Source organism: Bombina bombina, chromosome 1 (assembly GCF_027579735.1).
Source record: "Bombina bombina isolate aBomBom1 chromosome 1, aBomBom1.pri, whole genome shotgun sequence".
In the NCBI taxonomy this organism is placed as follows: domain Eukaryota; kingdom Metazoa; phylum Chordata; class Amphibia; order Anura; family Bombinatoridae; genus Bombina; species Bombina bombina.
Window position 1 is genome coordinate 304,639,749 of NC_069499.1, and position 26,590 is coordinate 304,666,338.

Consider the following 26,590-nt stretch of genomic DNA (forward strand, 5'->3'; position numbering starts at 1 on the left):
TCATTGAAATATACTACAGCAGAATACAAATCGGCAACATACGTTATCCAGGCAAAAATAATATCATTCCAACACCCCATGTATTAATATAATACAGTAAAATGTAAGCAAATACATCAATCTCGTCAGTCCCTTCTCATATTACTCTTTCTTTTGTTTCCAATTTTAAGGGCAGCAGATGCTGTTCCAATACTAATAATGGCCGGTGCGCATTTTCCGCCCTTCGCAAGATGGAGAACGTTGCCCAGGTGACCGCCCAGTCTGGCTCTCCCATCGCCGTATGGTAGGGGTGTTTGCGCCTGCGCACTTCTGGCTTTCATTCAGCAGCAGTAGCCGGGGCGGGGAGACGGAAAGCCACACGGGCTTAGACAGCAGCTATGCGGCTAGGTAGCGAGCGGGGTAGCAGCCGGCAACTCTAGAGCGAGAAAGGTCTCCCTGCTGTACACATACGGGTCGTGCTTCCGTGAGTGTAAGCGCTATTTTCAAGGTAAAGACACTAGGCCCCAGTCGTTTAAATATTGTGTGGGGCCTCTCCCAGCATCCTCCTTCTCTATCAGGGCCTGTCTGACATCAGTGCACTGCAACGTCCCTTTATAATACGTGCGAGTGCAGGGATTTATCCTGGCTGAGCTACTGTGTGTGCAAATCTGCCTACTGTTGCCTGATCACTATACTACATGCACGTCCAGGGTACACAAAGATGAATTCCACTAGTCACTGTGATACATTATTCTTTGCTGGCCCACAGCAGTGTTTATACAAAACAATCTAAGCACAGTGTATTAGATATAGCCTTATTGCTAAAACCAAAATGTTAATGGGGCATTAAACTCAAAATTAAATTCTGAAAATTATACTTTTTTTCAGTTTACCCCGAGATATAGGTAAGATTGCATACTGCAGATTTAATAAATCTGATCCTGCAACCTGCTACTCAGTGATTGCTTGATCATTACAGGGGCTAATCTCTATCGTCCTCTAATATGACCTAGCAATGGAGATAAGATAATCAAAATGCATTTCTGGGGGTATTGTTCTGGACTACAAAACATGACGTTTTTTTTAAGTCAATTTGCACTGTAGGTCTTAAATCTATCTATCTATCTATCTATCTATCTATCTATCCTTAAAGTGACCTTCTTGTTTCACCTCACTAAGCAATGTATACTGGATAACAGAACTTACATCATGTATCTAATTTGGGTGCTTTTAAGAATAGTACATTTTGTGAATTTATCGAATTGTTCTATATAAGTTATCACTACATAAAGTAACACTTACGTTTTTTTGTATCCAAATTACTAGCCTAACAGCTTGTACACACAATTGTTTTTAATAGTTTGCTTACATGTGTGACTAATACAATTTGTAATCATCCTGGGTTTTTATTAGCCAGGAAGGGATTGCTTTTTGCAGCCTTGAAAAATATAACTAAACAATATGTAATATTTTCTTAATGTTTAAATGTGTTTTAGTGTAATAAAACTGCACAAATCTAATTCTCCACAATCCACTAATTTTTTTTTCCTCTTTGTCACTCAAAACTTTGTGTACTTATACACTCACACACAACTAATGTAAACACAAAGTATAAATATGTTTTTTTAATTGGAAGTCTTTGGCTGATATTTTTGGAGCGTCAGGTTTTCCCATAGTTATTAGAGTTTGCAGATCAAAGCAGATAATGATTCAAAATTGTAATTAGATGTTTTATAGTAAGGCTGGTTTGTACACTCCTGTTTTGAAGTGTTATTAGTGCACTTATAAGAAAGAAATCTCTTTTGGATGAGTGCTAGTATATTTTTATGTTGCATGAAGTGAAAGGGTGGTGCCATGTTAGCCAGTGCATCAGATAAAAACATTTATTTTAATTAAAAGAGAAAAAAAGATAATGGTCATGTATTTGTGATACCTTTTTAATAGATAAAAGGGAAACGTTTACAGTCTTTCAGGGCTCTAAGATATCAGCATCAGGCAGGAAACCCCACATTTTTATTTCATGGTTTAGATATAGCATACAATTTCAAGCAACTTTCCAATTTAGTTATATTATCAATTTGCTCGATTCTATTGTTATCCATTGCTGAAGGAACAGCATTGCACTACTGGCAGCTAGCTGAACACATCTAGTTAGCCAATCACAAGAGACAAATGTGTGCAGGCACCAATCAGCAGCTAGCTCCCACTAATTTAGGATATGTGCATATTCTTTTTCTACAAGGGATACCAAGAGAACAAAACACCCTTGAAAATAGAAGTGATGTTATAGCTGAAACATTCAAGTTTAATTTGACTTTTCTATCCCTTCAAAGGAACCACATTTTTCTGAAATTTTGCAATTCTTTTGCATCTTAGCTAAAAATCAACATGGATTTTCCTTATACAAAAGAATGTGTTTCCATCTAGGATGTATATATAAATTACGATGACATTTTTTGTTTTGTTCAGATGTTTTGCTGAGAAGTTGAATGGTATGTGAAATCTCTAGCTGTGCATGTTATGGGGCATGGTTCTTAGACCTAGAAAAGAGATGTTTTGTATTTCTACTTAATGATATTAAGTCCTCTTGTGTGCCAAGCGTTTTAAAGGGAGTGATGTCATGTATTCCGTGTAGATTATGCCAATAGGATATATGGCCTGTTTTCTCATCTGCAGCAGTGTTAGTGGTTCTCTGGCCTGTTTCAATTCCATTGTCTTCCCCTTTTTTTATTTGAATGCTTGTCTGAAATAGAAACTCCCAATCAGTAAATAATTATCTAGGATCATTTTAAGACCATTGTGTAAACCAGGAGTTATTTTCTTAGAAGCCAAAGAAATAGTTTATGTATATGTGTCAAGTAAACTCACAGAATTAGCATGCCATATTTAAACGGTTATTGTATTAAAATGTTTTCTTATCCAAAGACCTGCGTTTAAATAGACATTGTAAACTTAAAGGGATATGAAATCCAATTTTTTTTTCTTTCGTGATTAAAAAATTGATAAAAGGAGTAAATTAAAGCATGCCATTTTAAGCAACTTTCTAGCTGAATCATGAAAAAAAAGTTGGGTTTCATATCTCTTTAAAGGGATATCAAGGTCAAAAATGAAATGTGCATGGTTGAATTTCAATTTGAAATATAAGCACTTTTGTAATATACTTTCATTAGCAAAAATGCTGCTTCTTGAAGTAATTACTGTTTTCCAGTGGCATATGCACATATCCTGTGCTGTGTACCTGTATTCAAACACCACACCTTCTTAGGGAATCAACAGTGGCCTGTATGACACAAATGATGTATTTTAAAGTAATACACACCACCGCCAGCTCTCTGGGCAGGAATGCTGTTTGAATACTGGTACACCTGCCCTCACAAGATATGTGCGTATGCCGCGGAAAAACAATAATACACGCCACAGAAAAACAGTAATACATTTTACTTGACTACTTTTTGCTGATGAAAGTATATTGCAAAGGTGCTTATCAAATTAAAATGCATCCATGTATATTTATTTTTTGACCTTTCTATCCCTTTTTAAAAAGACATAAAATGCAACATTTTTCTTTCATGTTTCAGATAGATCATACATTTTGTAGACAACTTTCCAATTTACTTCAATTATCAATTTTGTTTTATTCTCTTGAAGGAGCAGCAATACTGGGTGCTAGCTGAACACATTAAGCCAATCACAAGAGGCATATATATGCAGCCACCAATCGGCAGCTAGCTCCCGAGCCTACCTAGATATTCTTTTCAAATACGAAGAGAACAAAGCAAAAAATGATAAAAGTAGTAAATTGGCAAGTTGTTTAAACTTGTATGCTCTGTCTGAATCAGGAAAGAAAAAAAATATATGGGTTTCATGTCCCTTTAAGTTTTTTTTTTTTTGATCAAACATCGTAAATAGGTAGGGAAACTAACAAATACTATGAGTAACCATATGAATCTCCCCTTAAAGGGACAGTCTAGTCCAAAATAAACTTTCATGATTCAGATAGAGAATATAATTTTAAACAATTTTCCAATATACTTTTATCACCAATTTTGCTTTGTTCTCTTGGTATTCTTAGTTGAAAGCTAAACCTAGGAGGTTCATATGCTAATTTCTAAGCCCTTGAAGGCTGCCTTTTCTCTGAGGGCATTTTGACAGTTTTCACCACTAGAGGGTGTTAGTTCGTGTGTGTCATATAGATAACACTGTGCTCACGCACGTGGAGTTCCAGAGAGCCAGCTCTAATTGGCTAAAATGGATGTCTGTCAAAAAACTGAAATAAGGGGGCAGTTTGCAGAGGCTTAGATATAAGGTAATCACAGAGGTAAAAAGTGTATTTCTATTACAGTGTTGGTTATGTAAAACTAGGGAACGGGTAATAAAGGGATTATCTATCTTTTTAAACAGTAAAAATTCTGGAGTAGACTGTCCCTTTAATTAAAAACATGTACTATTATATTAAAAAAAGCAAACAATAGCCACTATAAAACATAGCAGATTTCTTCAAAAATATATGAAGAATGGTAGTTCTCAAGTCTTCATCCATGTCTATCCCCGAAGAAGGTCTTTCATCTGCTGTTTTTTGTCTTTTCGCTGTATACAGGAAATCTTTTGTAACAATTTTACAACATTCCTAGATAACAAAAGAAAATTAGAAAGTAAAAACATCAGACAACTGAAATATAAGTACATACTTTTAAATAGGGATGGACAAAGAAATACCTTTATATGTAACCTCACAAAAAATAAGATAAACATACCAATCATCTGAGGCTAAGGTTAAATCAATGTTTCATAAGCAGCTTTCCCACCTGAAATGTAAATATGAATGTCTTTAAAGGGACATTAAACACTAAATAAATGCTAGATAGAATGATGCATTCAAAGAATAGTCTGATAATAATATGTAGATGTACTTTTTTTTTAAAGTTTTGTTAGTTGCTTAAATATTGACAAAATAAGAGTAAAGTTTTTGTGTCTATAAAACAATGGGAACTGCCATGTTGTAATTTAGGTTACCTTTCCTGCTGTGACCAATTAGGGACAGTTATAAATAGGTCACTAGAGTGTGCAGTCAATAACTGTGTGGAATATAACAGTGTGCTGCACATCTATTTCTAAAATGAACTGAAATGCTCACAATTTCAGAATGGAATTACAGTAATAGGGGACAAAATAAATATTGAAAGTATTTTGCAGACTTTTTTTTATATATAAACGATTTATCATTTTATATTACCATTTCAAAGTGTTTAATGTCCCTTTTAAGTAAAATCTTTTTAAATTTGAATTGGAATTAATATGAAGTGCAGCTGATACATGGATATCTATCTATAGCTGACTGACAGCAACAAAAAGTCGGTTTAAAGGGACATGAAACCCAAAATTTTTCTTTCATGGTTCAGATAGAGAATAGAATTTTAAATAACATACCAATTTACTTCTATTATCTATTTTGCTTCATTCTTTAGGTATCCTTTGTAGAATAAAAAGCAATGCACATGGGTGAGCTAATCACACGAGGCATCTATGCACAGCCACCAATCGGCAGTTCCTGAGCCTATCTAGACATGCTTTTCAACAAAGGATATCAAGAGAATGAAGCCGTCAGCCGTCACAGAGTTTCCCACTCTGGTGCTAATGACGACTCAGAGCCGTCACTAGCACTCTCCCACCTTGAGGGAGATCTGGGGGCTCCCACCCGCTCCTACCCCGCTGATCGTGCCTGTAGAATGACAGGCATCGCCGGGGCTTCACGTTTTGCGTGGTGACGTCACGCGCAATAACGTGATGACGTCACGCGCAATAACGTGATGACGTCACGCGCAATAACGTGATGACGTCACGCGCAATAACGTGATGACGTCACGCGCAATAACGTGATGACGCCACGCGCAATAACGTGATGACGCCACGCGCAATAACGTGATGACGCCACGCGCAATAACGTGATGACGCCACGCGCAATAACGTGATGACGTCGCCGCGCAACTTTATTTATACTTAACAATGTTAAGTATAGGAGCAGGGGGCATGCTGCTTAGAAGCCAGTATCTCAGGCATCTAAACAGCTACAAACCCCCAAGACCCACCATTGGAAAGGTAATCGCCTAACCTTTCCAACAGTCTAAGTCTTAGGGGTCTGGAAAAAAAAACTTAAAAAAATCTTAGCACTCAAAGGGTTAAATGCTGTCCTTTGATATTGATGAGAGAAAATTGTATAGATACTTGCATGTAATTATTTTTGACATACTTTGAAGTGTTTAGATTTTAGAGTGTAGAGACTTTTCTTGTTTTTAGATTTTTACTAATTGGTACTGTTTTAAAACTTTGTGTTTGAAATAACACATTTATGTGAAATGTAGTAGCCAGGAGCACTGTTCTATAGAGTAAAGGAAGGCCTTTATTTATAGATAGGTAGAATAACTCAAGTTGGCAATTCAAAAAGGTATTAGGAGGTATGACTGCATGTCTGCTGTGATTTTGTTATGACTTGCTTTAGTTTGCCTTTTTTAAAATAAAAATCACACAGCACAATTTTACTATATATCTTATTATAGCTTCACAAACCTGCATACAAATAAGGAGACATTAAGAATAGTTAGGAGCCAGACTTAGGTGTGCGCCATGTTTTTTTTTTACTTTCTAAATTTACATCAAACAATAAAGAAAATCAATTGCAAGTAATGTATTATTCTTTCCCCAGGGCTTGAGAAATCAAGGGGACATCTGCCCATGGCTCTTTAAAAGCTGGGCCTGGGGTTCTGAGCCCTGAGAGTGCTTCTATGCTGCCCAGTACTCAGGTCCACCTGCACAGATTTAAACCTCTGGGATTTAACAGCATGCTTGGGAACTATAATCCACAGCATGCAGACAATCTGTGGAGAGAGGAGAGATGCATTTGCTGTTCTATGGGTGCACATGATAAATTCTCTTTGTGTCCTTTGCTGATGTGACAGCAATGCACTATTGGAAGCTAGCTGAACGCATCGGGTGAGCAATTGACGAGGTAAATGTGCAGCCACCAATCACCAGCTAGCTCCCAGTAGTGATTGCTGCTTCTGAGCCTACCTAGGCCTTCTTTTCAACAAAGGATTCCAAGAGCACAAGATAAATTAGATTATAGAATTAAATTGGAAAAGTGTTTAAAATTGCATGCTGTATCTGAATCATGAAAGTTTTAATTTTGACTTTATAATCCCTTTAATGCAAGTGTTGATTGATTTGCTTAGCACTGTGAGCTTGGTAAATGGACTGCATGCCTGTCAGGTAGTGTCCTCATTCTAGATCTTTCCACTTTCTAGCTGCATGGGGATCCAGGATCCTGCTGCACCACCGTAGTGAGCCTTCCTTTAAATCCTGCTGGTCTGCCTTTGCTAATGTGCACAATCACTGACTTGCTGAGTGGCTGTCAATGACAGTGCCTTGTTTTTATTATGTACGCATGTCTTCATGGGTTTCACTTGTACACTGACATGCACTTCCCAATAGCTTGGGAAAAAACAACTTTAACCCTTTTCAAGCAAAGTTTTTTAATCTATAATATCTCTTTTTCTCTCTTTCGTGATTCAATCTAGCAAGCACTTTTTTTAAAAAAAAAATCTACAAAACTTACTATTCCAGTGTAGCCATACTATATAGAAATGTTCTCTTTCCAGGATCCAATGTAAAACAGCGACATGTTTTGTTGGAAAAAGTATTTATTGCAGTTGATTCTCATGCATGTCTGCATTGCTTTGACATGGCCATAAAGTTTATATCCTGAGGCTACAGCATACATAAAAGCTTAACCTTTTGTGTCACAAGTAGTTTGAGAACTTAGGAAGCATTTTACACTTGAAGATACTTATTCTATAATTATCTAACATAACTTATGACCCTCTCACCTCCTCTCCTTTAGGCTGCTGTTCTAAAGTTGTCTTCTTGGTATCTAATTGCCAGACTTGCAAGACAGTAGACACCAGACTATTATTACAACTAATATCAACAGAGTAATATACACTACAGTGTTTCACTTGTTTGCTTCAAACAGATTCTGCAAATCAAACAATCTAAACAGATTTGTTAGTACTTTGTAAGCTATTTTGTTGCCTCAGGTGTCTGTAGCATATTGCAAAACAGGAACAGCTAGAGAAATTTGTTTTCTGTAATGAATTTTGTTTTTCTGCCTTTGTTGCTTTTTGTATAGGAGTTATTGTGTGTCTATATGTATCTATATGTCTCTCCTTCTCTTTCTCCTTCTCCTTCTCTTTCTCCCTCTGGAAGATGTTGCCATCCGGGTGGCATTATAAAGTATAAAGGTAGTTCCTGCGGAATGGAATACATATCTGGAACGGATTATGCTTGGACTTTTCCTCTAATGTCTAATTTTGTTTAAAGTTTACACTGTGAAATAAGGCTCCATTAACACTTCACTTAAAGAGGTTCTTTATAAAAACATAGGCGGTCCGCACCACAAAAATACGAACTATATGGCCAGGCAGCATTTAGTCCTGTGTAAGACATGTCTTTGTATGTTAGTAAAGATCCTTTTTAATGTAGGGGTTGACGGGAGCTGTATTTTTTGTTTAGCTTTGGAATGTGACAGATGCCTTTCTGTGCTTTCATGCATAGTGATAGTGGTCTTTGGCTGTAAAACAAGATTCAAATACACTTAACTTTGTCTAAAGGGGACAAAGTGATACGGCAACAAACTGCTCAATCAAGAAAGTTACAGCAAGTTAAAACTGAGTTTAGCACATTTAGTAGACAGAAAATTTGGAGTTAGGAAACCGTATATGCTTAAAAATAAATGTAGAATAATGCAAAAATTTAGTAGCCAGATATGGGATTTTTACGGCCATGGTTCTTTCACCCCTAGGGTCCTTGATTGAAATATCTTTACACATTTTATTACTTTTAAATATTAAGGGACCATGCACTCTGGCAAGCAGCCAAGTTAATAGTATTCAAAGCTTCTGCATGAACACATTCAAATGAGCCGGGTACTTTCCCACCCACCACTGGGAGGTTGATTTCTGCTGGTAAAGTAAATGTTATAATAGAAGTAAATGAATAATACATTTAATTTTGACTTATGTGCCTTTAATCTCTAAAGCAGAGCTTTTCAAACTTTTCATGTTGGTGACACTTTTTAGACCTACATCAGTTGTACAAGCAAACAGGAGGTTAAACTAACTTGTTTGAGATACGGACACATACTTGTAAATACATTTTGTTATTATATCATTTATGTAACAGTATGTATGTGCAAGAATTAAGAAAAAAGTTTAATAACCCCATTAGCTACTTACTATTTTAATGGGATGAATGAGGTTGATGAGTTGAACACAGTTTCTAAATATTTGGTGGAATATTAGCTAAAGACACTCGCATTTCATAATCAAGCATTTTTAAGCTTCCACTTCCTATCCATATATCAAGAGCAGGAGCAGCAATGCACTACTGGGAGCTAGCTGCAAAAAAACAAATCACTTTGACTTTTGACTTCAGCTCAGCGTTTAAGCTACCACGCTCAGAGATCTGTGAGTCTGACTGACTACTGCCCGTGCTGCAAACACACTGACTACACACTGACTACACATGCAGTCAGGAGCCAATGTGCTGCCAAAGCCGCCAATGGGAATGGTTTCAGTTCCCGCTCAGCTGCGCCAATATGTTAAGATGATCTGTGACCCACTAGGTGCCAACCATGTGATATGCGTAGCAGGCAGGCAGAAAGTCGGAAACCAAAAAAAATGTTAAATTAAAAAAAATTTGTGTTGAAGCAGGGACACACCTACACACTGCTGCCGACACACTGTGTCACGACACACAGTTTGGAAAGCACTGCTCTAAAGGAACATGAAACCCAACATATTTTTCTTTCATGGTTCAGACAGAGCATTTGATTTTAAACATTCTATTTTACTTATTTTATCAAATTGGCTTCATTCTATTGGTATCCTTTGTTGAAGAAGCCGTATTGCACTATTTTGGGCTAGCTGAATAGATCAAGTGAGACAATTTCAAGAGGCATATATGTACAGCCACCAATCAGCAGCTAGCTCCCAGTAGTGCATTGTTGTTCCTGAGTCTACCTAGGTTTGCTTTTCAATAAAGCATACCAAAAGAATGAAGCTACCTAGATACTAGAAGTAAATTGGGAAGCTTTTTAAAATTGCATGCTTTGTCTGAATCATGAAAGTTACATTTTTATCTTTACAGGACATTTAAATTGTATTATATTTTTTACCTTCACCTTCTATTCTCTGGGAAATATGAATATGACCTCTTGCGTGACCGCCAATTATCTGGCTGGGGGGCTGCACCTGGCCAAACTGACTGGCTGCTGTTCATACAACTGTATGCATAGTATGGTTTGTCCTGGTGGGTGGGAGCTGCATTATTTTATATTTTTCTCTCTCTACTGTGTCCTGTTAAAGCAGCACTATGGGTAGTTAGACAAATCCAGACATGTTGATTAAGGAATTAAAACATTATTTCATGACTAAAATATTTTGAATCTCATATTACCCTGATTCATTCACTGCTTATCGGTCTAGCATCACGTAGAATATGCTTTCTGTGTGTTTCCCATCAAAAGCTTGCTGCACATGCAGTTCTGTCAGATCAGTTTTTCTGACAGTTGTCAGGTGACATTCAGTATTTACTTTGCATTACTTTTGTGTGATAGTTGCCTTGTACAGAGAAGACACTTGCATGTAAATAGAAGCCATTGCTGTGTGTGCATGTATCGTGATTTTGCTGCCATTGTTCTATATATACAAGTTAATTTGCTGGGTTCCACCCATTTAAAAAAAAAAAAGAAAAGAAAAGATGACTTCACCAGCTCCTTCACTGACATTTCTTGAGTCTCTTTGTTTTTTTTTTTTTTTTTAATACATTTCATGGTTAAACTGCTGGCTATTAGAAAGGGTTATAGTGCATTCAGTAGAAAAAGCTGTACATTACTATCCTCAGCAAGAAAATTATTGTAGCCAAGGAGTGAAAGAAAAAGCTGTACATTACTCTCTTTATTAAAAGGAACTGCAATTAACTAATTTCTTTCAGCTAAACAAGAAATGTAGACATATATATATTTTAAATCCTTTTTTTTTGCAGAATGTGTGGAGTTGTGTCCCTCTTCACCAGCAGTAGAGGAAGCTGCCTGTGAGGTTTAGTAGAAAGTGCAAATCAGTGCTATTCAATTCAAACAGCTTTTACTTTGAATATTTAAAGGGCCAGTAAACCTAGAAAATAATGTTATATAATTCTGCACATAGTGTAGAGTTATATAACATTATATTAGTGCAAGCTTTATGTAACATAATATTGCAGCTTGAATTTTTATTAAAAAAGAGGATTTTTTCAGACCCGCCCTCTGTGCTCTACTGAGCGGGTCTGGTTTTCCCTCTGAGCGCATCTGGGCAGCTTTCTAGTCACAGCCTGGCCCGATCGCGCCATTACACTCAATGTAGCTCGCTCCTGCTCTGCCTGACAGAGGGAACGAGCTGCACTGAGTGTAATGGCGCGATCGGGCCGGGCTGTGACTAGACAGCTGCCCAAATGCGCTCAGAGTAAAAACCAGACCCGCTCAGTAGAGCACAGAGGACGGGTCTGAAAAACATTTTTTTTTTTTTTTTTTAAATAAAAATTCAAGCGGCAATATTATGTTACATAAAGCTTGCACTAATATAATGTTATATAATTCTGCACTATGTGCAGAATTATATAACATTATTTTCTAGGTTTACAGGCCAATCTATTTGACGTATGTAAATGCTGCTATTTCATATGGATGATAGAAAACACTTGAGTCAGATTTAACCTTTTTCTGATTCAGATAAAGCATGCAGTTTAAAAAAAAATAAAAAATAAATAAATAATAAATTCAATGTATTTCTGTTGTCAAATTTGCTCAATTCTCTTGGTCTACTTTGTTGAAAAAGCATATCTAAATGTATTCTGGACTCTGCATTTATAGAAACAATATTGGTAACATTGCTTTACATTGTAGAAGACACTGCTGCCATATACTGCATGCTTCTGATCCTATTTAGATATGCTCTTCATCAACCAAGAAAAACCAAGAAAACAGAGTACATTTGATGATAGAAGTAAATTGAAAATACTTTTTTTTTAATTTTTATTGCATGCTCTGAGTAATATGTTTTTAATTTAAAAAAAATGAAAAAGGGGCATCCCTGCTATGGATAGAGATAGATATATTAGATATATATTAGATATATAGAATAGTGTGCACTCAGTAGAACACACAGCTTATCACAATATGGGTACAAGATGGTACATTCAAAGCACATAAGAGTAAAAAAATATCCAGAACAGAAGTATTCTTCTGTTATGTTTTATTAATTAGTGGTTGTAATAATGGGTATGATGTAATGAACAAGCATACTAACTTGTGTTAAATGCACCATGACAAGTTAAATTTGCTTTCTTTTTAAACGTGTCTTATTTCCAGCAACAAATACTGTGCAGTTGTGTACATTTCTTACATAGGAGTGGAAAAGTCGGGGCTTTGTTTTTAAACCGATGAGATCAGCATTGCCTGCAGACGATTATTTCATGTGTATGTTAAACTGTTCAATAGGCTTCTGATAAATTACATATGGTAAACATGTTGATATTTGTAAAATATTTTGTTTCCCTTTTATTGAAGAATAATTAAATACTTTATACAATTGATACATACTACTGGACATAAGATACATCATAGTGGTAGTGGTTTGGTTATTCTAACATTGTGAAAAATTATGATTGTCAACATATTCCTGCATTTTAACTAGTATGTGTTACATGTATACATTTTCAAGTTTATTTCACCTATCTTTAAAAAAGTGTGTAAATCACTTACAAATGAATCCTGACAGATTTTAAAAACATTAGTTTAAATAACTGCAAAATAAAGTAAGTTTAAATTAAGGCATAAAAAAGTTAGCATTATCTCATGAAAAGTTTGAAAAAAACACATTAGTGTGTTTGCACTTTAGGAATTAAAGGGACATAATACTCATATGCTAAATCACTTGAAACTGATGCAGTATAACTGTAAAAAGCTGACAGGAAAATATCACCTGAGCATCTCTATGTAAAAAAGGAAGATATTTTACCTCACAATCTCCTCAGCTCAGCAGAGTAAGTTCTGTGTAAAAAGTTATACTCATCTGCTCCCAGCTGCAAGTAAAAAAATAAAAAAAAAAAATGAAGAAATGAACAGCAGCCAATCAGCATCAGCAGTGCTGAGGTCATGAACTCTTTTACTGTGATCTCATGAGATTTGACTTAACTCTCATGAGATTTCATAGTAAGCTTCCTTTACCTGATTGGTGAAATAATATGAGAGTGCACAATGCTCATCCCTTCTGCTGTCCTAGGACAGACAGACTAAAATGCTGCTTAGAAATCCTTTACAATGGGAGGTGGCTACTGAGGAACTTTTGAGGTAAAATATCTTTCTTTTTTACATAGAGATGTTCAGGTGATATTTTCTAGACAGATTTTTACGGCTATGCTGCATCACTTTCAAGTGTTTAAACATTTGGGTATTATGGCCCTTTAATGGGATGGGAGGTCTAGCATCTGATTGGCTGTACCACCCGCCTTTTAGTGAAAAACAGGTCTTGGGGTCTGGTGGCAGTATACATAAACAGGGTCACGAGAGGGTGCTGTATGCAGGTTAAAAATTGCATTTTTGTTAACTGAAAGATAAACATTGCCATTATACTAAGGCAGTATTTTTAATCTGTTTTAGACAGTTTTAAGGTTTATTTGAGCTTTAAAGGGGCATTTTAAAGTTAAAATTAAATTGCCTATAAAATGTTTGGCCATAGCAAAAAAATATACACTAAACCGTACTAAACAATCTGGGTCCCTGGACTGCTATGCAAATTTTGCGTACAATAATTGTTTTAAATATATTTAGAACACTTTAATTTATAGTAGGTCTCTCCCTCCTTTAAAATAAACACATTTCACAGGAGATCATCTACAAACATATGGGTATTGATAATGTCATTTTGCATGATCTCCCCCCCCCAATTCCTTGTAGCACAAAAGTAGCATACCTCGTTTGTTACTGGTAACTATATCTAATTTAGTAATGGGTTAAATATCCAATGTTATATTTAGTAGTAAGCCCATTTATAACTATTTCTCTCTGCCTCTCTCTAGGACGTTCTACAGAACTATGTACCTCTGGACCAGTGGCTTAATGTTACAGTGCTTCTCGCTTTCTTGCTGCGTATTTGGATTCAACTTTTAATATCCCACCAGCTGCTCACCAGACACATGGTGAATTGCTTTCATTCCCAGGATTGCATCTTTGAAGGCCAAGCCCTCGTCAGCTTTTCTGTGATAAGAGAAGACCACGAGGATACATTCATTGAAAAGATTTTTGGCCTGCCTTTCCCTAGATTATCTTTTTCTAGTTGGTGCACCCCCTAGCCATGGAGCAGGGAATGGATTACTGGTTAACACAAATACAACAAAAGGATGTTGGGAAGCGGCTTCAGGTCGGACCAGACATGATTGACTACCTGTCTGATAAACAGAAGTCTGTAGACCTTGAGCATGACCAAACTCAACTTGATAGGATGGTTGATGGAATTGCCACTTCCTGGGTGAACTCTAGCAATTATAAGGTATGTTTAGAGATCCACTGCTTCCGCACTCAATGCATCAGCTGACAATATCCATATGCTCCAAAAATGTATTCTATTAGAATTTCCATTAGAGACGTTTGTTGTTGTTATCTGGTATTCAATAATAAGGGAGTGTAGTAAATTATAAAATCTTAACTAAATCTGCCACTGCTACTTTATTAAGATTGATTGATAAAAAAAATTATAAATATTGTCCTGTCTAATAGCTATCATATTTATAGGGACATGAAATCCAAATTTTTTTTTGTCATGATTCAGATGCAACATAAAATGTTAAACAACTTTCTCATTTCAAGAAACACAAAACAAACTACAAAAAGCGCTTGATATATTCCCAATAGTACACCCACTTGAGTACAGTTCGGCTTGTATAAAGGTAGTCAGACCCACAAAAGAGAGAATATAAAAAGACAAATCCTTAATTTCCTTTTCGTGGTCAATGAGGAGTGAGTTCAAACAGATGTTCACTTTGACACGTTGGAGCTGCTCTCAAACCAAAGTGTGCTGTTAAAAACACTTCTATATCTGATAAAAAGAGCATAAAAAAATAGAGCGCATCTGTGACTCAAGGTGACAGTATTCATTTACCATAAAACACTGTTAAAATGCACTCACCAGAAGTGCAACATTCATATGCTCATCAAAGATACAAATGTCCACTGACGAGTTCTTACTGTCTTCCATCTGCTCAGTCCGGTAGCTGCCGGTATTCTATTGCTGTGCACTGTTGTTTCCTGATTTCAAGTATGGGTCAAAACCCAACATCTGCAGACAGTTGCCATATGAAGTGTCCTCTACTTGTCCGTTTGCTCCTTTTTTAAACAACTTTTTAATTTACTTCTATTATCAATTTTGTTTCCTTCTCTTGGTATTCTTTGAAGGTCCAACAATGCACTACTGGGAGCTAGCTGAACGCATTGGTAAACCAATGACAAGAGGAATATATGGTTCCTAGCTTCTGAGCCTACCTAGAAATCCTTTTCAACATATGATACCAAGAGAAATAGGCAAATTAGATAATAGAAGTAAATTGGAAAGTGGTTTAAAATAGCATGCTCTATCTCACTGGTTTTTAAACCTGTCCTTAGGCCTCCCCAACAGTCCAGGTTTTCTGGATGACCTTGGATGAGAGCAGGTAAAATAACCATGTTTACTAATAAACTGATTGTTTCACCTCTGCTCTAGTTCAGATATACTCAAAATATGGCCTGTTAGGGAGGCCTGAGGTTTGAAAACCAGTGCTCTATCTGAATCATAAAATAACATTTTTGTGTTTCATGTCCCTTTAAGTCTGTGCAACTAATGTAAGTGCTTAGTGATTATGTTCTGACAGGGAATTTTGGCACAAGAGCTTCTTACTTCCTCTGATCTGTTTACTCCTGTACACCAAAACATAATGTGTTAGCATTTTAGTAAATAAGTGTAAAATGGTGCCCTTTTATTAAGGGCTGGATAAAAATGACTGCAGTTTTTTTGCGGTTACGTGTTTCAGCAAGGATTATTTAGGATATTTTCTTCCTGTAGCCGACATCAAGATGGTGAGAACAGTCTTCAACAGTTGGACTAATGTGCAGGAAATTCCATGTTTGTTCCAATTAAGCTTCACTTTGTAATCAACAGAGACATTTTTCATTTTGCTTAAAGGACCAGTAAATACAGTAGATTTGCATAATCAACAAATGCACAATAAAAAGACAGTGCAATAGCACTTAGTCTAAACTTCAATTGAGTAGTAGACATGTTTCTGACAAATATGAGTTATGTCTATTTCCACTACCCCTGTATCATGTGACAGCCATCAACCAATCACAAATGCATATATGTATATTCTGTGAATTATTGCACATCCTCAGTAGGAGTTGATGACTCAAAAAGTGTAAATATAATAAATTGGAAAGTTGTTTAAAATTGCATGCTCTGAGTAATGAAAGTTTAATTTTGACTTGAGTGTCCCCTTTTCTTGCATGTTTCAGACCATGCCATTTTAAGCAACTTTCCAAACTTGCTTAATTTATTTTGATATGTTGATGGATCAGCAATGCACTACTGGGAGCTAGCTGAATACATTAGGTGGGGCAATGACGAGTCATATATGTGCAGCCACCAATTAGCAGCTAGCTCCCAGTAGTGAGTGCATTTCTGCTCCTGAGCCTACCTATATATGCTTTTCAGCAAAGGACACAAAGAGAACAAAGCACATTAGATATTAGAATATGGAAATATGTTTAAAATGAACATGCTTTGCCTGTATCATGAAAGTTTAATTTTGACTACTGTTCCATTTAAGCATAAAGTATATTATTATAAACCATCGGAGCACATTACGATTGCATAATTATATTTAATCCCTGCAAAAGGGTTAAAATAGTAAATCTCACCTGCAAGATGAGCTCCTGATGACGACATAGCTGATGACTATATTCATATGCCTACTCCTGATTGGCTCAAGAGGAGCAATTCATTGCAACTTCTGAAGCCTGAGGGAGAAAGGGATTAAACATTCTTACTAGAAAATGTTCATGTTTATAATCAAATGAATCTTATTATTGCTTTAGTATGTCCATAAACAAGAGTAAATGTTTGTGTGAATTCATATTCTTCAGTATCTGAGGTGTTAATAACATTCAATATATAGATCTGCTGTTCACTCTTATTGAGTTTTATTGTGTGTTGTATGAAGATTACAATTGAATGAAACCATGGCATTCACGTTTGTGCAGCTTGAGGGATTGGTGTCCTACTCTGTATAAAACGGAGGCTGTGTGTGTAGTAGAGAACTGAAATGTCTTTGTTAGTAATGATAATTAAAAAAAAAAAGTTAATATATAATATAATATTTTCCAACCTATTGTTTGTTTACCGCTTATGTATGCCTAAAGAGACACTAAACAATGTTTGGCACATTGTCCCAATCCCATTATACAAGATGGCAACCCCCTGCAGTGGTTCTTTCTAAAAAAGTATAATGGGAAAATACCTAATTTTCTTTACTGTTCAATCTATAGGACTGTAAAAAAAGATTTTATTTTTCTGCTTATACCTGTGGGGCATATCAGTATCCACCAAAAAAAGCTGACACCATTTTCCTTACCAGCCAGTGAGTTTATGTTCCATGACACAGCTTGGTACTTTCTGTCAGCTTCAAAATACAGCTTTTACTTAAAGGGCCATAATACCCAAATGTTTAAACACTTGAAAGTGATGCAGCATAGCTGTAAAAATATGACTAGAAAATATCACATGAACATCTCTATGTAAAAAAGAAAGATATTTTACCTCAAAAGTTCCTCAGTAGCCACATCCCTTTGTAAAGGATTTCTAAGCAGCATATTAGTATGTCTGTCCTGGGACAGCTGAAGGGGATGAGCCTTGTGCACTCATGTTATTTCCCTATTCAGTTTAAAGGAAGTTTACTATGAAATCTCATGAGTTAAGTCAAATCTTATGAGATCACAGTAAAAGAGTTCATGACCTCAGCACTGCTGATGCTGATTGGCTGCTGTTCATTTCTTCATTTTTTTTTTACCTGCAGCTGGCAGCAGTTGAGTATAACTTTTTACACAGAACTTACTCTGCTGAGCTGAGGAGATTGTGAGGTAAAATATCTTCCTTTTTTACATAGAGATGCTCAGGTGATATTTTCCTGTCGGCTTTTTCCAGTTATACTTCATCAGTTTCAAGTGATTTAGCATATGAGTATTATGTCCCTTTTTAACATTTTTTTTTTTCACATCTAAACATAACATGATCAAATAGTGTCCTTTCAAATGTGTAATGTAATTTTGAATTTACAGAAATGTGTTGTTTCTTGTGCCTTTAAAGTGATATATCCTCTTTATGCTGTGACATCTTTTTTTGGTTTTGAAATCAACAATAAAGCCAAAGACCAGTACAATCAACAATGAGTAAAGCTATTAGTCAGTATGGGAAGCTTCTGGGTTTGCACTTTCAAACGATGCCATTAACAAACTATTTGGGTTCTATGCCAAAGCTAAATCTTTCTATTGTATGGCGTATTTACTTATTTAAGGCCACTTTAAAGTGATTATCAGCATGTGCTTGATCTAGCTGTTAGCCATGATGCTTGGATGACTCAAACTTAATTTCCTTTGCTTCCATAGCGGAGCACTTGAGTGTATTGTGGCTTATTGCGTTTGTGTCAGTTTGATAAAGTCATCTTTATATTGTCTGACTTTTATTCACGGAGCCATGGTTGGCTTCTCAATATTACTTAATCCTAAATTTCCTATAAATTTGTCTCTTCCCCTTATTAGCATGCCGCCTTTTTTTTTTTTTTAACCTATCTTCTAAACTATAAGTGATCTACAGTGACTGTATGGTGGATATAATTTGCTTTTTGAGAGAATGATGTCAAGTTTAGAACTAGAGAGCCGGGATTAAATCTTTTTTGCTAAATCTTAATAAAACATTGCAGTCATCTGAGGTATTGAGAACCAGGCACACATTTTTAGTAGCTTGTAATTCTTTATAAGTGATGGAAAGCCATCTGCTCGCTACATGATGTAGTCCTTTTTTCGCTTCTCTTGAGCATACAAAAACAGAATTTATGCTTACCTGATAAATTACTTTCTCCAAAGGTGTGTCCGGTCCACGGCGTCATCCTTACTTGTGGGATATTCTCTTCCCCAACAGGAAATGGCAAAGAGCCCAGCAAAGCTGGTCACATGATCCCTCCTAGGCTCCGCCTTCCCCAGTCATTCGACCGACGTAAAGGAGGAATATGCATAGGAGAAATCATATGATACCGTGGTGACTGTAGTTAGAGAAAATAATTAATCAGACCTGATTAAAAAACCAGGGCGGGCCGTGGACCGGACACACCGTTGGAGAAAGTAATTTATCAGGTAAGCATAAATTCTGTTTTCTCCAACATAGGTGTGTCCGGTCCACGGCGTCATCCTTACTTGTGGGAACCAATACCAAAGCTTGGACACGGATGATGGGAGGGAGCAAATCAGGTCACCTAGATGGAAGGCACCACGGCTTGCAAAACCTTTCTCCCAAAAATAGCCTCAGAAGAAGCAAAAGTATCAAATTTGTAAAATTTGGTAAAAGTGTGCAGTGAAGACCAAGTCGCTGCCTTACATATCTGATCAACAGAAGCCTCGTTCTTGAAGGCCCATGTGGAAGCCACAGCCCTAGTGGAGTGAGCTGTGATTCTTTCAGGAGGCTGCCGTCCGGCAGTCTCATAAGCCAATCGGATGATGCTTTTAAGCCAAAAAGAGAGAGAGGTAGAAGTTGCTTTTTGACCTCTCCTTTTACCAGAATAAACAACAAACAAGGAAGATGTTTGTCTGAAATCCTTTGTAGCCTCTAAATAGAATTTTAGAGCACGAACTACATCCAAATTGTGCAACAAACGTTCCTTCTTTGAAACTGGATTCGGACACAAAGAAGGTACAACTATCTCCTGGTTAATATTTTTGTTAGAAACAACTTTCGGAAGGAAACCAGGTTTAGTACGCAAAACCACCTTATCTGCATGGAACACCAGATAAGGAGGAGAACACTGCAGAGCAGATAACTCTGAAACTCTTCTAGCAGAAGAAATTGCAACCAAAAACAAAACTTTCCAAGATAATAACTTAATATCTACGGAATGTAAGGGTTCAAACGGAACCCCTTGAAGAACTGAAAGAACTAAATTGAGACTCCAAGGAGGAGTCAAAGGTTTGTAAACAGGCTTGATTCTAACCAGAGCCTGAACAAAAGCCTGAACATCTGGCACAGCCGCCAGCTTTTTGTGAAGTAAAACAGATAAAGCAGAAATCTGTCCCTTCAAAGAACTTGCAGATAATCCTTTCTCCAAACCCTCTTGTAGAAAGGATAGAATCTTAGGAATTTTTATCCTGTTCCATGGGAATCCTTTCGATTCGCACCAACAGATATATTTCTTCCATACTTTATGGTAAATTTTTCTAGTTACAGGCTTTCTAGCCTGAATAAGAGTATCAATGACAGAATCTGAGAACCCACGCTTTGATAAAATCAAGCGTTCAATCTCCAAGCAGTCAGTTGGAGTGAGGCCAGATTCGGATGTTCGAACGGACCTTGAACAAGAAGGTCCCGTCTCAAAGGTAGCTTCCATGGTGGAGCCGATGACATATTCACCAGGTCTGCATACCAAGTTCTGCGTGGCCACGCAGGAGCTATCAAGATCACCGAAGCCCTCTCCTGATTGATCCTGGCTACCAGCCTGGGAATGAGAGGAAACGGTGGGAATACATAAGCTAGGTTGAAGGTCCAGGGCGCTACTAGTGCATCTACTAGAGTCGCCTTGGGATCCCTGGATCTGGACCCGTAGCAAGGAACCTTGAAGTTCTGACGAGACGCCATCAGATCCATGTCTGGAATGCCCCATAATTGAGTTATGTGGGCAAAGATATCCGGATGGAGTTCCCACTCCCCCGGATGAAATGTCCGACGACTCAGAAAATCCGCTTCCCAATTTTCCACTCCTGGGATGTGGATTGCAGACAAGTGGCAGGAGTGAATCTCCTCCCATTGAATTACTTTGGTCACTTCTTCCATCGCCAGGGAACTCCTTGTTCCCCCCTGATGGTTGATATATGCAACAGTCGTCATGTTGTCTGATTGAAACCTTATGAATTTGGCCTTTGCTAGTTGAGGCCAAGCCCTGAGAGCATTGAATATCGCTCTCAGTTCCAGAATGTTTATCGGGAGAAGAGATTCTTCCCGAGACCATAGACCCTGAGCTTTCAGGGATTTCCAGACCGCGCCCCAGCCCACCAGACTGGCGTCGGTCATGACAATGACCCACTCTGGTCTGCGGAAGCTCATCCCTTGAGACAGGTTGTCCAGGGTCAGCCACCAACGGAGTGAATCTCTGGTCCTCTGATCTACTTGGATCGTCGGGGACAAGTCTGTATAATCCCCATTCCACTGTCTGAGCATGCACAGTTGTAATGGTCTTAGATGAATTCGCGCAAAAGGAACCATGTCCATTGCCGCAACCATCAAACCTATTACTTCCATGCACTGCGCTATGGAAGGAAGAAGAACAGAATGAAGTACTTGACAAGAGCTTAGAAGTTTTGATTTTCTGGCCTCTGTCAGAAAAATCTTCATTTCTAAGGAGTCTATTATTGTTCCCAAGAAGGGAACTCTTGTTGACGGGAATAGAGAACTTTTTTCTACGTTCACTTTCCACCCGTGAGATCTGAGAAAGGCTAGGACAATGTCCGTATGAGCCTTTGCTTGTGGCAGAGACGACGCTTGAATTAGTATGTCGTCCAAGTAAGGTACTACTGCAATGCCCCTTGGCCTTAGCACCGCTAGAAGGGACCCTAGTACCTTTGTGAAAATTCTTGGAGCAGTGGCTAATCCGAATGGAAGTGCCACAAACTGGTAATGCTTGTCCAGAAAGGCGAATCTTAGGAACCGATGATGTTCCTTGTGGATAGGAATATGTAGATATGCATCCTTTAAATCCACCGTGGTCATGAATTGACCTTCCTGGATGGTAGGAAGAATTGTCCGAATGGTTTCCATTTTGAACGATGGAACCCTGAGAAATTTGTTTAGGATCTTGAGATCCAAAATTTGCCTGAATGTTCCCTCTTTTTTGGGAACTATGAACAGATTGGAGTAAAACCCCATCCCTTGTTCTCCTAATGGAACAGGATGAATCACTCCCATTTTTGACAGGTCTTCTACACAATGTAAGAATGCCTGTCTTTTTATTTGGTCTGAAGACAATTGAGACCTGTGGAACCTTCCCCTTGGGGGTAGTTCCTTGGATTCCAGGAGATAACCTTGAGAAACTATTTCTAGCGCCCAAGGATCCTGAACATCTCTTGCCCAAGCCTGAGCGAAGAGAGAGAGTCTGCCCCCCACCAGATCCGGTCCCGGATCGGGGGCCAGCATCTCATGCTGTCTTGGTAGCGGTAGCAGGCTTCTTGGCCTGCTTACCTTTGTTCCAGCCTTGCATCGGTCTCCAGGCTGGCTTGGTTTGAGAAGAATTACCCTCTTGCTTAGAGGATGTAGAATTTGAGGCTGGTCCGTTTCTGCGAAAGGGACGAAAATTAGTTTTATTTTTAGCCTTAAAAGACATATCCTGAGGAAGGGCGTGGCCCTTTCCCCAGTGATGTCTGAAATAATCTCTCAAGTCAGGGCCAAACAGCGTTTTCCCCTTGAAAGGGATGTTAAGCAATTTGTTCTTGGAGGACACATCCGCTGACCAAGACTTTAGCCAAAGCGCTCTGCGCGCCACAATAGCAGAACCTGAATTTTTCGCCGCTAATCTAGCTAATTGCAAAGTGGCGTCTAAGGTAAAAGAGTTAGCCAATTTAAGTGCTTGAACTCTGTCCATAACCTCCTCATAAGAAGATGCTTTATTGAGCGACTTTTCTAGTTCTTCGAACCAGAAACACGCTGCTGTAGTGACAGGAACAATGCATGAAATTGGTTGTAGAAGGTAACCTTGCTGAACAAACATCTTTTTAAGCAAACCCTCTAATTTTTTATCCATAGGATCTTTGAAAGCACAACTATCTTCTATAGGGATAGTGGTGCGTTTGTTTAGAGTAGAAACCGCCCCCTCGACCTTGGGGACTGTCTGCCATAAGTCCTTCCTGGGGTCGACCATAGGAAATAATTTCTTAAATATAGGGGGAGGGACAAAAGGTATGCCGGGCCTTTCCCATTCTTTATTTACAATGTCCGCCACCCGCTTGGGTATAGGAAAAGCTTCGGGGGGCACCGGGACCTCTAGGAACTTGTCCATCTTACATAATTTCTCTGGAATGACCAAATTGTCACAATCATCCAGAGTAGATAACACCTCCTTAAGCAGAGCGCGGAGATGTTCCAATTTAAATTTGAATGTAATAACGTCAGGTTCAGCTTGTTGAGAAATTTTTCCTGAATCTGAAATTTCTCCCTCAGACAAAACCTCCCTGGCCCCTTCAGACTGGTGTAAGGGCATGTCAGAACCATTATCATCAGCGTCCTCATGCTCTTCAGTATCTAAAACAGAGCAGTCGCGCTTTCGCTGATAAGTGGGCATTTTGGCTAAAATGTTTTTAATAGAATTATCCATTACAGCCGTTAATTGTTGCATAGTAAGGAGGATTGGCGCACTAGGGACCTCCTGAGTGGGCAAGACTGGTGTAGACATAGGAGATGATGCAGTACCATGCTTACTCCCCTCACTTAAGGAATCATTTTGGGCAACATTATTATCTGTGGCATCATTGTCCCTACTTTGATTGTCACATTCATCACATATATTTAAATGGAGAGGAACCTTGGCTTCCGAACATACAGAACATCGTCTATCTGATAGTTCAGACATGTTAATAGGCATAAACTTGATAACAAAGCACAAAAAACGTTTTAAAATAAAACCGTTACTGTCACTTTAAATTTTAAACTGAACACACTTTATTACTGAATATGCGCAAAAGTATGAAGGAATTGTTCAAAATTCACCAAAATTTCACCACAGTGTCTTAAAGCCTTAACAGTATTGCACACCAAATTTGAAAGCTTTAACTCTTAAAATAACGGAACCGGAGCCGTTTTTACATTTAACCCCTATACAGTCCCTGGTATCTGCTTTGCTGAGACCCAACCAAGCCCAGAGGGGAATACGATACCAAATGACGCCTTCAATAAGCTTTTTCAGTGGATCTGAGCTCCTCACACATGCATCTGCATGCCATGCTTCTCAAAAACAACTGCGCATTAGTGGCGCGAAAATGAGGCTCTGCCTATGACTAGAAAAGGCCCCCAGTGAAAAAGGTGTCCAATACAGTGCCTGCCGTTTTTTTTAACAGAATTCCCAAGATTAAAATAACTCTTCAAAGTTATAAACCATTAAATATGCTTATAAAGTAATCGTTTTAGCCCAGAAAAATGTCTACCAGTCTTTAAAGCCCTTGTGAAGCCCTTTATTCTTATATTAAAAATTAAGAAAATGGCTTACCGGATCCCATAGGGAAAATGACAGCTTCCAGCATTACCAAGTCTTGTTAGAAATGTGTCATACCTCAAGCAGCAAAAGTCTGCTCACTGTTCCCCCAACTGAAGTTAATTCCTCTCAACAGTCCTGTGTGGAAACAGCCATCGATTTTAGTAACGGTTGCTAAAATCATTTTCCTCTTACAAACAGAAATCTTCATCTCCTTTCTGTTTCAGAGTAAATAGTACATACCAGCACTATTTTAAAATAACAAACTCTTGATTGAAGAATAAAAACTACATTTAAACACCAAAAAACTCTTAGCCATCTCCGTGGAGATGTTGCCTGTGCAACGGCAAAGAGAATGACTGGGGAAGGCGGAGCCTAGGAGGGATCATGTGACCAGCTTTGCTGAGCTCTTTGCCATTTCCTGTTGGGGAAGAGAATATCCCACAAGTAAGGATGACGCCGTGGACCGGATACACCTATGTTGGAGAAAAAGTATTGGCTTTACCTCATAAAACATGTCCACTTCTCTACTACATTTGCATTTTTCATACTCGCACATAGACGCACCATCTTGAGGAAACACATTCAGCCCTTCTAGTGGTGCCAGCTGCCTGTCACCAGTAAATACATGTATATCTTGAATGATACAAAAAGGAAATTCTAGATGCTCCGTCTCCTGGCATTTGACCAGTGACCTACTCAAATTGTCTATTATGCATACAAAACAGCAGCATTTACACAAGCTGGGGATATATATATATATATATATATAATAAAAAAAGTAAATATTACAGAGCTTGACAAACCCAGGCGCAAAGGAGCCACTTGCCCCTTAAAATTAGGCCCTGACACGCTGGGTTAGACTACCAAGACACCCATAGGTGCCCCTCAATTCCCCCTACCTGACGCCACAACTAGCCACACCTAAAATTTAATTTTGTGAGGCTGGATCCTGGCTAAAAGTTTCTGGCTCCTAGATTTTGAAAAAAAGTTGTCAATCCCTGATATATTGTATAGTATAAGCCAAGGCTCGACAAACCCAAGAACCAGGGAGCCACCGGCTCCTAGAATTCTACACCTGGCTCCTAAATTTTTGGGTAACTCTCCATATATCTATATACAGATACCACTGTCTGGCTCATAAATATTCTTACTGGCTCCTAACTTTTAAGCAGATTTGTTGAGCACTGGAATAGCTAATTCATTAAAGTGAAGGTAAACTGGTGAATGAAAGCCCGTTTTTTAAAAATACTATTAAAAACAGGGGCACTTTCATTCATCAAAGTTTACAAAGCAGCCGTTTTGTTACAAAAATTACCTTTTTTTTTTTCTTTTCACTGCTACTGCAGCTTCCCCCACCTAGAGATCCTCTATTCACACGTCAGCAATGACTTATCCTGCCTCCTCCAATCACAGCTTTCTCCCCAGGGTAATCATTGCCTGAGGCCATGCTGTGATTGGAGGAAGCCGGATTAGTCATTGCTAACGTGTGAATAGAGGATCTCTATGTGGGGGAAGCTGTTGTAGCAGTGAAAAGAAAAAAAAGGTAATTTTTTTTTTAAAACAAAACGGCTTCTTTGTTAACTTTGATGAATGAAAGTGCCCCTGTTTTTAATAGTATTTTTAAAAAACGGACTTTCATTCACCAAAGTTTACCTTCACTTTAAGATTGAATCTAATACTGCAGTATTTGTTTGTACTTTCTACTTATCCTCACTGGCTCATAAGGACAAATACCTTTTAGCTTTACTGATTGAGATGAGCATACTTATGCAGATAAACAAGAAAAAATTGATTTATTAATGACAAACATTTTTAAAGGGACAGTCTAGTCCAAAATAAACTTTCATGATTCAGATAGAGAATGTCATTTTAAACAATTTTCCAATTTACTTTTATCACCTATTTTGCTTTGTTCTTTTGGTATTCTTAGTTAAAAGCTAAACCCCCAGAGGCAGAACTTTTTTTCATTTTCTGCAATGAGAATTTTTTTTTTTTT

General features: G+C 37.8%; 1 protein-coding gene across 1 annotated transcript in view; it reads left to right on the top strand.

Annotated features, from left to right (window-relative positions):
• The first annotated feature begins 325 nt into the window (after positions 1–325).
• Positions 326–26,590, top strand: part of CLASP1 (cytoplasmic linker associated protein 1) — a 905,754-nt gene continuing 879,489 nt past the window's right edge. Inside the window, exons 1-2 of the mRNA XM_053712150.1 lie at positions 326–487; positions 14,146–14,615. Coding sequence (XP_053568125.1) covers positions 14,421–14,615 — 195 coding nt within the window. The 5' untranslated portion in view covers positions 326–487; positions 14,146–14,420. The remainder of the gene's footprint in view (positions 488–14,145; positions 14,616–26,590) is intronic.